Below are 15,000 nucleotides of genomic sequence, written 5' to 3' on the forward strand. Positions count from 1 at the left end.
GCATTCAACTTCCCCCCGCTGTACCGGGAAGTGTTCGGCAGCGAGATCTCCCTCCCTAACCCCACAGACAGTTAAACACACAAAGAGAGGGTGATATGTGAGTGAATGAGTGAATGAGTGAATGAGTGAATGAGTGAATGAGTGAATGAGTGAATGAGTGAATGAGTGAACGAGTGAACGAGTGAATGAGTGGCAGGGAAAAAAGGAGAGATGGAATTGTGTATATAGTATATTTTGACCTCAGAAACAACCAGCAGTTAAAGACGACAATCCAGGACTTAGATATACTTAGTCCTCCACTATCCCAGCAGGCAAAGCACCTTACACTACACACTTTAACAAAAATGCTCACGGTCTGTTTGTATTGTAGCATATACGACAAAACTGACAGGGCAAGGCGACACACGGAGCTCACTTTAGCATTCAACAAAAGCGTCTGATGAAAAACCCAAGCTCTGACACGCATGCGCGTATGACATCACACCGTTTTTTTTTAGATGATACACTCAACCAAATCATGAATGTACCTCACTGACCCGCACCAACGCACCAGCCAGGACCCTCCCCCCCCCCCCTGAATGTACATACTGCCACTCTGGGACAAAGTCCTACCAAGTTCTCCAAGTATTAGAACAAAGTTGTTCTTAGAGTATGGTTCTACACCACATTCATATACCTTGTTCTCATTGGTACCCAGGTGTGTGTGTGTGTATCTATCTATCTATCTATCTTATCCATCTATATATCTATCTATCCTTCTATCCTTCTATCCTTCTATCTATCTATCTATCTATCCTTCTATCCTTCTATCTATCTATCTATCTCTCTATCTATCTATCTCTCTATCTATCCTTCTATCCATCTATCCATCTATCTATCTATCTATCTATCTATCTATCTATCTATCTATCTCTCTATCTCTCTACATACACACATACTTACCAGCTCTAAGGGACCAAGATCAAACATCAGTTTTTCCTTTGTTACATTACAGGGGATGCACCTATATGACAGGCCACACTGTTTTGTGACGGCCTATTATCTGATCACTGTCCACCTAGGTTCACGGACACACAAAATGGTTACAGACACAAACACACACACTCAGTAGTTCACGACAGTGCTCGGTGCTGCCCCCTGTAGGCTTTTATAATGCAATGAGAAACCTCAGTCCCACGTCCCCGTCCCCTTGTAAATGCCACTTAGAGACAGGAAGAGAAGAAATTATCTTTAATTTATATACACATTTATAAATGTATATTTTAATTAAGAATGTATAAAGATGAATATATATATATATAAGTATATAGAGAGACAGTGTGAGTGAGATTGGAAGAGATAAGGAGAGGGGGAGAAGGGAAAAAGTGGACACCAGCAATTTCAGGAAAAAGAGACTCTTGGACTTCCATTCGTTTCTCCGCAATTTTTCCTCTCTTGACTAGACTCTCAGGTTTCCATGGCAAAAGGCCCTCTCTTCCGCTCCCATGGCAACCCAATGGGGTTTCGTACTGTATGTCATTTAACCAATGGGGGTGGACACTCGTCGCCGAGGTTGCCACGGCAATGGGAGGCAGGGCCAATCACGTGACGGCAAAGAAGAAGACACATTCTCAGACCAGCATTTCAACGCACTCGCCCTATCAGGACCCCTGCCTAAAGCCGTTTAGCAAAAGACGCTTGTGGCACAAGGCGAGGAAGAGGAGTCTAAACTAGCAGCCTGGACGTGCAAGGCTTTCTCTCACTCATAGCTTTTCTTTAGGTTACAGTAGACGTGTCTGTATGTGTCATAAAGCGCTCCACGCTGGTTGGAGCAGTTGTATTATTTTTTGTACATTCGCTGTTCCTCCTCTCTCACACGGTCCTCCTTGTTATGTCAAAGACATCCTATCTTCTGTTCTCACTGTTGCATTTGTGTAAGGCTAGACCAGACACACCAGCTAAAACCCTGAGGTAGGCATCGATGCTTTTCAGGGTTTTTTTCTCCTGATTTCTTAAAAACTTCAATTCGATCTTTGTTTTTGTTTTTTTTATATTGTGGAGGCTTCTCTTTAGAGCGGTGTTCTATACGCTCAACACCTCAACGTGGTGAGAGCTGTGAGTCAGTCACTCAGGGAGGATGGCTGTGTTGTGTGTGTCGGTCTCTATCCGGTGTCTTTGTCCCTGTATTCTTCACTCCTCTGCACCCGAGAGACAAGACCCAGAACCATAATCACTGTGGACGTAAGCTCTATTTTTGTGAATGTTTATCACTAAGTGTCAAAGACCCCCCCCCCCCCCTTCCTCTTTACTCTCCATATTACGACAGGATCCGAATTTGAAGACATAGGATCTAAAACAGAAAACGGAAGAAAAAAATGGCTAAATCTGAATAGTCTAAAAGATGGAGTTTAATATTGGGATTTAATGTTTCTTTTGTTGTGATTTTTATTTCTCTGTTGGTCTTTGATCTTTTTTTTCCCCTTTCATGTATTCACCTTTTTGTCTTGTAAAGTAAGTGATCTATTTTTTTAAGAAGAAAAGCAAGAAAGTGTAAAACAAAAAATAGTATTTTTTCCTCTGCCCCTCAAGTAAGACAATAGTACAAGAGGTATATTATTAGTCCAACAGTAACCGGGTATCACAGCTTGATATATATTGTTGTACGATGGGATACTTTACATGTGCTTTAAAGAATGTAATAAAGGTATTTCTTTTTCTTTTGAAAATGTGAAATGGAGTGGACTTTCTGTGTCTCATTTCTCAAAAATAGCACACACACCTACACATATATAAAGATATGATGTGTGTCAGACAGGAAGGGTATGAACATTAGAGGTGTTTGGCATGGAGGCTTAGGCGAGATTCCAAATGAGGGGTAGCCTAAGGTATAAACCACAGAGATCATGAGAAGAAATATGATACAAATGTGTTTTTGTAATTCTGTAGTATAAACCAGGGGTCATCAACGTTGCTAAAGGAAAATCCAGGCTTATTTCGATACTTTTCGCGAGAAGTTGCTGGAACACCCCCCAGAGCAGTCTAGCAGGGTTGACCTGGTTGTCCCACTGGACCATCACTGAAAATGACATCACAGTAAATTCTCGTGAAACCTTTACTGTAGTGTTAGTGTGTTACATATCATATTAATGATAGATGGATAGATATGTGAAGTGGCATATGTTTCTATTAGGCCAATATCCCAGGGGATCCACCATACTTGGCAGAGTAACCTCTTCAGGTTACATCTTAACTGCTCCTCCTGAGACATCTTCTGACCCTCACCACTACGTCTCCTAAAGACACCCGCTTTCCCCTCTACTGTGTCCCTAAGAACTTCTATTGCCCCCCTTGTACTGTTTCTCAGTTTCTCCAGTAAACAAACAAAAAAAAGTTTTAGTAGAAGGCGATAGGGAGAAGGTTTTTCCTTCTATCAGTGGCCCCGGGCCCGAGCTAGAGTACTCTTCCTGCAACGAATGGTGGATTGCTGATTCACATGCTTAGTATTCCAATGTATTGATTGTAAGTCGCTTTGGAATAAGGCGTCTGCTAAATGCCAAAAATGTAAATGTAAATGTAAATGTAAAATGAGTTGAACATCCAGTTCAGTAGAAACTATCCACTGCGCTTTTTGCAGGAAGTCCCGGTCCTGGTCGCCAAGCAAGTTCCCCTCGCCAAGGGTGCGTTCGTAAATATGCTCTGGAAATCTGATCAGCACTCATGGAACGCCTCTTGTCCAATAAAATTACGTGGTCGCTTTATGACGTCGGACCCAATGTGCGCTATGGCGCTCTCAGGGAGAATTTACGAACGCAGCCCAAGGCAGAGCCTGAAGACGTGTATGGTCCCGCAGCAGAGGAACGAACCCTAGCAGACAGAAGAGAACCGTCACTATCTCACTTTTGGAGCAATTATTTGAAAGCAATTAAAGTGCATAAAGAAAACCAGCCAAACTCCGGGTGCAAAGATGTCTGTCGCGGGCTTCAAGAAACAGTTTTACAAAGCCAGCCAGGTCGGTGACTTTAACTTTTTACTTCGACTCAATTACATTAGCCAGGATGGCTAAGCTTGCATTGCTAACTAGGTTTGTTGTATTTTTATAAGGCGAAAATGACGCAAATGTTTCGTAATGTTAACAAAAATATGTTTAAATATTGTTGTAGTCTAATATCTTCCGAACTCGAAGGGTTGAAAAGTTTGCGCAACAGTTCCGAGAGTAGCGCCAGTTGGCTATGGCTAGCTAGCTGTCATATTAGGGTGCGTTCGTAAACACGCTGTGGAAATCTGATCGGCACTCGTGGAACACCTCTCGTCCAATCAAATCGCGTGGTTCTTTTATGACGTTGAACATAGTGTGCGCGCCGGCACTCTCAGAGGGAATGTACGAACGCACCCGTAGACTGTTTTTTTGCGACGTTCTTTCTGAGATAGTTGGCGACGTTGTTGCCACACAGCTGATTCTGGACAGTAATGAAAGTGATGCGTTGTGTTTGTAAACAGTTCCATTGTCGTGGTATGGTAGGCCTGTTGTTTATATGCGAAACTAAATTACTACGTGCGTGTCAAGTTAAAATACACTGGAAAAATACTTTCCCCCCTCGTTTCCCTGCTGAGTGCAGCAGAAAAATAACCACTCTTCTTTTTCCTGACATCCTGAGTTGGGTTTACAGCCAGACTGGAGTGGTACTGCAGAAGAGACGTATTAAAATAGACTGTGTTGTGTGTGTGTGTGTGTGTGTGTGTGTGTGTGTGTGTGTGTGTGTGTGTGTGTGTGTGTGTGTGTGTGTGTGTGTGTGTGAGAGAGAGAGTTCCCCCCAGCCCCTACCCTTTCACTTTCACTTTCCCCACTCTTTCCCAATCAGACTCCACAACCTACCTCGCTTTGGTCAAAACATCTAGGCCTACCTGGCCTTTTAAGATAGAGCCATGTGATGAGTTATGGACCTTTTTCAGATCTAGGCCTTCAGGATGTGCTTAGGGGTTGTGGCTAGGGGGTCCACATGGGATGGAGTTAACTGGTGACATGTGATTGTGTCCCCCCTGTATAGCCAACATGATTAGATGTCTGTGACGGATGATTCCCTGGTGTTAAGACCATCGCTCTGTGCACAGCAGGTGGGTTTCCCGCACGCCCTCACGCCATGATGAGTAGCACCTCGCTCCTACTCGCCGGATGGAACTGTCGCGCGCTCATTAGGCGCAGGCTATGCGTGGAATGTGTTGCGTGTTTAAGAAACAGTTTGTCTCAACACTCACTTTGGGGTTTGTTATCGCAATGGATGGATGGAGCCATTGTGTTGGACTAACGCGAGCTATGGGTTTGGGCCATGGGAGAGACAGGGGCCCCTAGTGAATCGTCTGGGGGCGGCTTTGAGGATGTCGCGCATTTGAAATGGATGCCTCTCCACCGCCAGACCTCCGTTGTTTGAATAGGAAGGACTTCAGAACGGGACGTTTTCCCGTTTTTTTCCTTTGGCTTCACCTCACAAGTAACAGAAGCTGCCGCAGCGCGTCTGACGTTCTCAGAGAGCGTCGGTGTGGCGCGGGCTGTGGCCCAGGAGGTAGAGCGAGTTTGGCAGTTTGATCGCGAGGTTGGCAGATCCGCGGTTCGAGCCCCGGCTGGTGGCCACATGTCGAAGTGTCCTTGGGCAAGACACTGAACCCCAAATTGCTAGTACTGTCCCAGATGATCTCTGATATCAGACCTGTTATCAGACCTGTTATCAGACCTGTTATCAGACCTGTTATTAGACCTGTTATTACACGTGCCTGAGGCCTTCTTCCTGCCTGCAGAGTTGGCCTGTGTTTAGATGCCATCTGTTTCACTATAGGGGCTTGTTATGGCAATAATCCCTGCAGCCTGTTGCCAGCCGTGTGTGTGTGTGTGTGTGTGTGTGTGTGTGTGTGTGTGTGTGTGTGTGTGGGTGGGTGGGTGGGTGGGTGTGTGTCTGTGTGTGTGTGTGGGTGTATCAGTCAGTGTTAATGTTAATTAGTCAAGCGGATAAGTCATATTTGTCATTTGAATAATGATTTAGTCTAGTTATTGTGTCAACTTGAATAGGGGAAAAGGGTGATAAGCAAAGAATGTTGTGTGTGTGTGTGTGTGTCAGTCCAAAGAATGCTGTGGTGGTGTGTGTTTACCAGTTGGTTGTTGTGCAAAAGGCTGTTCACGTGTCTTCCTTCCATCCAAGGAATCTGGATTGGGAACTCCAGCAGCATAGCGTGGGGCGGCTGTGGCTCAGGAGGTAGAGCCGGCGTCTAACGATCACACGGTCGCCAGATCGGAGGTTCGAACCCCGGCTGGCCACATGTCGAGGTGTCCTTGGGCAAGACACTGAACCCCAATTGCTCCCAATGAGCGGGCCGGCGCCTTGCATGGTAGCTTGCCGCCATTGGTGTGTGAATGAGAGGCCGTTGTAAAGCGCTTTGGAATAAGGCGCTATATAAGTCCGTCCATTTACCATTTACCATGGTATCCTGATTATGCTGCTGTAGTTCCCAATCCAGATTCCTTCGTTGTAAGGAAGACACGTGAACAGCCTTGCACAACAACTAAACACACACCACAGCATTCTTTGGACTGACACACACGCGCACACACACACACACACACAACACACAACAACATTCTTTGCACACAACACCCTTTTCCCCCTGTTCAAGTTGACACAATAACTAAACTAAATCATTATTCAAATGACAAATATGACTAAAACTTAAGACTAATTGACACTGACTGACACACACACACACACACACACACACACGCACCATGGCTCACACCCATAGAGCCAGGTGGACACACACACACACACACACACACACACACACACACACACACACACACACACCATGGCCCACACCCATAGAGCCAGGTGGACACACACACACACACACACACACACACACACACTCTGCTTGTCTCCCTCTCTGCCCCTGGTCAAGGTCGTGAGCTCTGTAAACATCACGTATCAACCTTTCCTCTGACCCCCTCGTGACCACATGAACAAGCCTTTCTTAACAACGCCTTCAGGCTTCGTTTGTCATGGCAGATGTCTGCAGCTCCGTGTCCTGCTGTCCTGCCGTCGCCCCAAAGCCCCAAAGTCTTACCACGGCGGGAGATATTTCTCACCCAACATTATCACCTAGACGATAACGCGTGTCGCATCTCTCGCCGCTCGCTTTTCCAAAGGAGGTGCGTGGGCGGGGCCGACATCCTGAGACCCAGAAGACCGTGTTACGCACAGAGAGACATTACGCTGTGTTCATTACGCTGTGTTCATTACGCCGTGTTCATCACAGACACTCCTCCCCCAGTCGTCTTATGACGTGGTGTATGACGTACGCTCGTGACAGAATGCTCTCTCTCTCTCTCTCTCTCTCTCTCTCTCTCTCTCTACGTCACGTTATTGAACGGTGAGACAGAATCATTGACATCTCCGTTTTGGGCATTCAGCAGACGTCTTTATCCAACGCGACTTACAACAAATACATTCGTCTAAGTAAGTGAATCATCTGTCCGTCACGTCATCGCAAGAAAAAGTCATCTATGCTGGGGTGGGGGCCGTTGGTATCAAGATGGCATTAGCAGCTGGACCGGCCAGTCCCCCCAGTCTCCCCCCCCCCCTCCCCACCCCACCCCACCCCACCCCATCCCCAGTTTACAATACAGAAGGCAAGGCGAGTGCCTCCTCCCCTATCTAAGCTTTGTTGTCCCCTGCTTAAACTCCGATGAGGCTTGACAGTAGATGAGGCTTGACAGTAGATGCAGTAGACAGTAGATGCTTTCCCACGATAGCGGGAGGAACGCTTGGCTCTGTGCCGCCTGCAGCTCACATCCAAATAGGCCAAAGAGTCAAGCTGGATCTGCCTCCAGACATCTGCCTCCTCCACAACATCCCTCCGTTCTGTTGCGACAGGCCCAGATGGGGCAAAAGTGGGGAGCGCAGCGTGTGGATGGTAGAACCGGGTCACGGCGGGGCAAAGCGTTTCAGCGCCACGTCCGGGGGGCCGGCCGTCGGCGTTAACACTATGCGGTTGTTTTAGGGCCACAACCTGCTAGAGGGGGGGGGGCTACGCTCACGCCGTTGATTTAGCGCAAGCTAAAGTGCCACCGACTTCCTAGGGCCGGCCCTGGCCACGTGTTCTTGTCTGATGGCGTACAGGACCACATGGCCCGTCGTTAGGGGCGGCTGTGGAGCCGGGTCTAATGATCACAAAGTCGGCAGATCGGCGGTTCGAGCCGCCCAGCTGGCCACATGTCGAGGTGTCCTTGGGCAAGACACCGAACCCCAAATTGCTCCCAACGAGCGGGCCGGGGCCTTGCATGGTAGCTTGTCGCCATTGGTGTGTGAATGGGTGAATGAGAGGCCGCTATACAAGTCAGTCTATACAAGTCAGTCTATACAAGTCAGTCCATTTACCATTTACCGTCGGCCCTGGAGTGCAGGCTTTTTTTGTTCCAGCCTGGCACTAGCACCTGTGAATGGGAACTCCTTCATGGCTTCAGTGGCTTGTTGAGCTGAACCCCCCGTGTGTGTGTGTGTGTGTGTGTGTGTGTGTGTGTGTGTGTGTGTGTGTGTGTGTGTGTGTGTGTGTGTGTGTGTGTGTGTGTACTGGGCCGGAGCCAAAGCTTACAGACCCTGTGGGTCTTCAGTAGCAGGGGTCAGGGAACACTGCTGTAAAAGACGGATTGATTGACCCACCCGTGTGTGTGTCTGTGTGCGTCTGTGCGTGTCTGCGTGCGTGTCGCTACTCACTAGAGGGCCAGCTGACAGCTGCACCATCTGATGATGAGCGAACAATAACACTTGTGTGTGTGTTGATTTCACATAAAATGAGAGCGAATATATATATATATATATATATATGTGTGTGTGTGTGTGTGTGTGTGTTAAAGAAAGACGTGCTGTGCTGGTACTGTATGTGTTGAAAGTGAGTGTGTTGGGTTAGGGCTAGGGCATAGGAAACCCTCTGTGGTGGAGGAAAGCCTGACTAGAGGGAACATATCCCATTAGAGAGAGAGAGAGAGAGAGAGAGTAAGGAGTAGAAGTCCTTATGGTGAAAGACAGAGGCATTAGAAGACTTTCATTGCCAGGAAAGAAAAGTCATGTCAGTCAAGAGACCAAAGTCTCCAAATGAGGTCACCGGTCGGGTGCGTTACTGTGCTGTGCTCGGAGAGCGGGCTCGTTCTGAAAGACACTCAGCTTTCTTTTACAATTGTCGAAGAATCTGTATTGCTGACGAGTATTCGTTATGTTGTGCGTGTGTGTGTGTGTGTGTGTGTGTGTGTGTGTGTGTGTGTGTATGTGTGTGTGTGTGTGTGTGTGTGTGTGTGTGTGTGTGTGTGTGTGTGTACTGTAGATGGTGAGTGAGAAGGTTGGCGGGGCAGAGGGGACCAAGCTGGATGAGGACTTCAAGGATCTGGAGAGGGTAAGTGCAGAGGGTTACGTGTTCTTCAAGCTTTTTTTGCCCTGAAAGAATTGACCCAGCATTACCCAAAGACGCAGCGTCTGGATGTGTGAGGATAGAGGTGGAGGTCGTCTCTCACAATCAGAAGGGCTTTTATTCCATCCCACTGTACGAGTACACAACAGTCACAGTCACAGGCTCAGGTTCTTCAACATTGGCAGTGCAGCAAGATACAAAATCAAAGTCGTCTGTCTCTCCCCCTGCCCTCACCTCCCTCCCTTTCCCCCCCTTTCCCTCACCTCCCTCCCTTTCCCCCCCTTTCCCTCCCCTCCCTCCCTTTCCCCCCCTTTCCCTCCCCTCCCCTCCATTTCTCTCCCTTTCCCCCCCTTTCCCTCACCTCCCCTCCATTTCTCTCCCTTTCCCTCACCTCCCTCCCTTTCCCCCTCTTTCCCTCCCCTCCCCTCCATTTCTCTCCCTTTCCCCCCCTTTCCCTCCCCTCCCTTTCCCTCCTTTTCTCTCCCCTTTCCCTCCTCTTCCCTCCCCTCCCCTCCTTTTCTCTCCCCTTTCCCTCCCCTCCCCTCCATTTCCCTCCTTTTCTCTCCCTTTCCCTCCCTCCTTTTCCCTCCCTTTCCCTCCCATCCCCCCCCCTTTCCCTCCCTTTCCCTCCCCTCCCTTTCCCTCCGTCAGCGGGCGACGTGACCAGCAAGGCGGTTGTGGACGTCATAGGGAAGACCTCGGAGTACCTGCAGCCCAACCCGGCCTCGCGGGCCAAGCTGACCATGCTCAACACGGTGTCCAAGATGCGGGGCCAGGTGAAGAGCCCGGGCTACCCCCAGGCCGAGGGCCTCCTCGGGGAGTGCATGGCCAAGTACGGACGGGAGATGGGGGAGGACACCAACTTTGGTAAGACCTTTACATTTACGTTTTTCGGGGCATTTAAGCAGACGCCTTTACCCAACGCGACTTAGAACAAGTGTGTTTGTCTAAGTAAGGGAATCATCTATCCATCAGTCATCGCAAGAAACAGTTTTCTATGCTCGGGCCAGAAGCCATTGGCAGTCAAAATTGCTACAGGAAGGAAGTTTATTTAAATGTTTTATTTGTACAAAAAAAAAGAAACAGTAGAGAAACTGTACAGGGGGGTAGAGGGGACGGAGAGGTATCAGGAGGGACAGTTAAGCTGTAGCAGTTAAGCTGTAGCCTGGAGAGATGGGTCTTCAGTCTACGGCTTGAGAGAGAGAGAGAGAGAGAGAGAGAGAGAGAGAGAGAGAGAGAGAGAGAGAGAGAGAGAGAGAGAGAGAGAGAGAGAGAGAGAGAGAGAGAGAGAGAGAGAGAGAGAGAGAGAGAGAGAGAGAGAGAGAGAGAGAGAGAGAGAGAGAGAGAGAGAGAGAGAGAGAGAGAGAGAGAGAGAGAGAGAGAGAGAGAGAGAGAGAGAGAGAGAGAGAGAGAGAGAGAGAGAGAGAGAGAGAGAGAGAGAGAGAGAGAGAGAGAGAGAGAGAGAGAAGATGGGGGGAGGAGAGGGAATAACAAAAGTTGTAATGAAATGAAGAGGAAGGAGGGGGGGGGCTGATGATGGAGGAGAGTAGGAAGGAGGGGGGGGCTGATGATGGAGGAGAGTAGGAAGGAGGGGGGGCTGATGATGGAGGAGAGTAGGAAGGAGGGAGGAGGGCTGATGATGGAGGAGAGTAGGAAGGAGGGGGGGGGCTGATGATGGAGGGAGAGTAGGAAGGAGGGGGGGGCTGATGATGGAGGAGAGTAGGAAGGAGGGGGGGGCTGATGATGGAGGAGAGTAGGAAGGAGGGGGGGCTGATGATGGAGGAGAGTAGGAAGGAGGGGGGGGCTGATGATGGAGGGAGAGTAGGAAGGAGGGGGGGGCTGATGATGGAGGGAGAGTAGGAAGGAGGGAGGAGGGCTGATGATGGAGGAGAGTAGGAAGGAGGGGGGGCTGATGATGGAGGGAGAGTAGGAAGGAGGGGGGGGCTGATGATGGAGGAGAGTAGGAAGGAGGGGAGGGCTGATGATGGAGGAGAGTAGGAAGGAGGGGGGGCTGATGATGGAGGGAGAGTAGGAAGGAGGGGGGGGCTGATGATGGAGGAGAGTAGGAAGGAGGGAGGGGGCTGATGATGGAGGAGAGTAGGAAGGAGGGGGGGGCTGATGATGGAGGAGAGTAGGAAGGAGGGAGGGGGCTGATGATGGAGGGAGAGTAGGAAGGAGGGGGGGGCTGATGATGGAGGAGAGTAGGAAGGAGGGGGGGCTGATGATGGAGGGAGAGTAGGAAGGAGGGAGGGGGCTGATGATGGAGGGAGAGTAGGAAGGAGGGAGGAGGGCTGATGATGGAGGAGAGTAGGAAGGAGGGGGGGGCTGATGATGGAGGAGAGTAGGAAGGAGGGGGGGGCTGATGATGGAGGGAGAGTAGGGAGGAGGGCTGATGATGGAGGGAGAGTAGGAAGGAGGGGGAGCTGATGATGGAGGAGAGTAGGAAGGAGGGAGGAGGGCTGATGATGGAGGAGAGTAGGAAGGAGGGAGGAGGGCTGATGATGGAGGAGAGTAGGAAGGAGGGAGGAGGGCTGATGATGGAGGAGAGTAGGAAGGAGGGGGGGGGCTGATGATGGCAGGGAGAGTAGGAAGGAGGGGAGGAGGGCTGATGATGGAGGAGAGTAGGAAGGAGGGGGGGGCTGATGGAGGGAGAGTAGGAAGGAGGGAGGAGGGCTGATGATGGAGGAGAGTAGGAAGGAGGGGGGGGCTGATGATGGAGGAGAGTAGGAGGGGGGGGGGGCTGATGATGGAGGAGAGTAGGAAGGAGGGAGGGGGCTGATGATGGAGGAGAGTAGGAAGGAGGGGGGGGCTGATGATGGAGGAGAGTAGGAAGGAGGGAGGGGGCTGATGATGGAGGGAGAGTAGGAAGGAGGGAGGGGGGGCTGATGATGGAGGGAGAGTAGGAAGGAGGGAGGAGGGCTGATGATGGAGGAGAGTAGGAAGGAGGGAGGAGGGCTGATGATGGAGGAGAGTAGGAGGGAGGGAGGGGGGCTGATGATGGAGGGAGAGTAGGAAGGAGGGGGGGGGGGCTAATGATGGAGGAGAGTAGGAAGGAGGGGGGGGCTGATGATGGAGGAGAGTAGGAAGGAGGGAGGGGGCTGATGATGGAGGGAGAGTAGGAAGGAGGGAGGGGGCTGATGATGGAGGAGAGTAGGAAGGAGGGAGGGGCTGATGATGGAGGAGAGTAGGAAGGAGGGGGGGGGGGCTGATGATGGAGGGAGAGTAGGACGGAGGGGGGGGCTGATGATGGAGGAGAGTAGGAAGGAGAGTAGGAAGGAGGGAGATTAGGAAGGAGGGTACCAGACCCTGTCATGTTTCTAGAGGAAGCGGCCGTGTTCTGACGGCTCGTCTCTGCGCCCCGCCCGTCCTGCAGTGGCGCTCTGGTGGACGTGGGGGATTCATGAAGAGGCTGGCGGAGGTCAAGGACTCGCTGGACATCGACGTCAAGCAGAACTTCATCGACCCGCTGCAGGCCGTGGTGGACAAGGACATCCGGGACATCCAGGTACGCGCGAAGAGACGCCAGGGTCTTTAGGACGCGTACCGACCGACGCGTGGCCACCTATTTACCCCTCCCGGCGGGAAAGATCTAGATGGAGAAAGGCCTGGAACTTTGCCTCCCGCGCGTTCGCCTACGTTAGTCTGTTAAACGCCACAGCCGTCTGTCCGAACCTCGTACGATGTCATTAGGGGAGAGCGAAACAAACTAGAAGAAGAACCCCCTTAACAACGTTCCCTTCAGGGTGTCCCCATGTAACAACACAACAGGAACGGTGTCCTACCTCCACTTATTACAGGGGTGCAAACGTGTCACCTCTCTGCTAAATTAGCAGTTTTTACCTCAAAATAGGTTATCCATGTGAATCGTGTAGATCTGCAAAACATGTTTTTTTTTGGTGGGGGGGGTCTAAGTCTCATCCAAGTCACAGGATGCGTGAGCTAACTGATCTTCCTGTCTGCTAAACTCCGCTGCTGTTGAAATAACTTTTAGCTTCAGGCAGCTAGGTACAATTCCAGACAAGCGTGGAGAAAGTCACAGTCACAGTAAACTGTTTTAGAAGTAATTATGCAGGTGTGAAGGTCAGGGCTGCCGCTACTTTACACCGTTAGACCACCGTTAGTGCTAGCGATATCCATTTAGCACCGTTAGTGCTAGCGATATCCCATTTAGCACCGTTAGTGCTAGCGATATCCCATTTAGCACCGTTAGTGCTAGCGATATCCATTTCTGAATCAGGGATCACGTACGCCGTATCCACAGCAGTACGCTGTCAGCTTCACGTCACCGTGTCTTGACGGGTTGTTGCTCACCGTAGGCCGTAAGGATCGTTGGAAAAACAAGTAAGACCGGTTCTGTCACGAGTTGTATTGTGGGTTTTTGTCCCCAGTACATTCCGTAGTTCTGTTAATCTGGTTCTGTAGAGTTCTGTGACTCACGGAGGGAGCACACCAGGACAGATACGACAACGTCAAAAGAGTTTGTTCGTACACCTCATCACTGAACACCAGAAACACACATCTGATCTCTACCTCTCTTTATCCCTTCCTCCCGTTCTCTCTCCCCCCCCTCCTCCCCCTTCTTAATATCACCCCTCTCCCACCCCCCCCATCTTAATATCACCCCTCCTCCCCACCCCCCATCTTAATATCACCCCTCTCCACACCCCCCCACCCATCTTAATATCACCCCCTTTCCCCATCCCCCCCCCCCCCCCCACCCCCTTTCTTAATATCACCCCTCTTCTCCTCCCCCCTCCTCTCCCCCCCCCCCCCCCCTCTCCGCAGCACCACCTGAAGAAGCTGGAGGGCCGCCGGCTGGACTACGACTACAAGAAGAAGCGCCAGGGGAAGATCCCTGACGAGGAGCTGCGCCAGGCGCTGGAGAAGTTCCACGAGTCCAAGGAGCTGGCCGAGGGCTCCATGCACAACCTGCTGGAGACGGACGTTAGTACCACTGGGCCCCAAACATACACGACTTGATCTTTCCTGCTACGACTGGTGGATAGACGATTCACTTAACTTAGTCAAATGGAATTGTTTTTAAGTCATTGTCGCTTCGGATAAAGGCGTCTGAGAGATGCCCAAAATGACGCCGAACCACCCTGGTTCTACCCGGTTCTACCCATTTACATTGACATTTTTGGCATTTAGCAGACGCCTTATTCCAAAGCGACTTACAATCAATACATTTGACTAAGCAAGTGAATCGTCAATCCACCAGTCGTAGCAGTCGTACCCTTCTCCTCGTACCACATGACACACGACACACACGTCATATCTCAGAGGTGTTCCAAAACCAAAATGCCGTTCTAGTTCTATGTCGGATGGGATCAGAATTGCTTTTATTACATCAATGTAACGGGTACAAACAGGGTCAAATATAATAAATATAATCAAATCACTAGCATTAGAGTTAGCATTGATGAGTACAGCAGGCCAGGAATGCTGCTAGCTGCCTACACCGCTCCACGGCGAGCCAGCCCCTTATGTAATGGCACTCTGTGTCTCTGTGTGTGTGTGTGTGTGTGTGTGTGTGTGTGTGTGTCTCAGGTGACATGAAGAGTTTTTCCACTGTGA

At 50.2% G+C, this 15,000-nt stretch overlaps 1 protein-coding gene and 1 pseudogene across 2 annotated transcripts in view; both read left to right on the top strand.

Moving 5' to 3' along the window:
- LOC308175355 (nuclear receptor ROR-beta-like) overlaps nt 1-2,677 on the top strand; it is a 17,276-nt gene extending 14,599 nt beyond the window's left edge. Inside the window, exon 10 of the mRNA XM_080551033.1 lies at nt 1-2,677. This exon is cut by the window's left edge and continues 87 nt beyond it. Coding sequence (XP_080407159.1) covers nt 1-75 — 75 coding nt within the window. The 3' untranslated portion in view covers nt 76-2,677.
- A 1,266-nt stretch (nt 2,678-3,943) lies between these two features.
- Nucleotides 3,944-15,000, top strand: part of LOC308175354 (endophilin-A2-like) — a 15,075-nt pseudogene continuing 4,018 nt past the window's right edge. The window contains exons 1-5 of the transcript XR_013938013.1: nt 3,944-3,988; nt 9,340-9,412; nt 10,075-10,290; nt 12,797-12,928; nt 14,209-14,367. The product of XR_013938013.1 is annotated as an endophilin-A2-like (transcript). The remainder of the gene's footprint in view (nt 3,989-9,339; nt 9,413-10,074; nt 10,291-12,796; nt 12,929-14,208; nt 14,368-15,000) is intronic.

The sequence above is a fragment of the Nansenia antarctica genome (genome assembly GCF_963989245.1).
Source record: "Nansenia antarctica genome assembly, contig: SCAFFOLD_404, whole genome shotgun sequence".
In the NCBI taxonomy this organism is placed as follows: Eukaryota; Metazoa; Chordata; class Actinopteri; order Argentiniformes; family Microstomatidae; genus Nansenia; species Nansenia antarctica.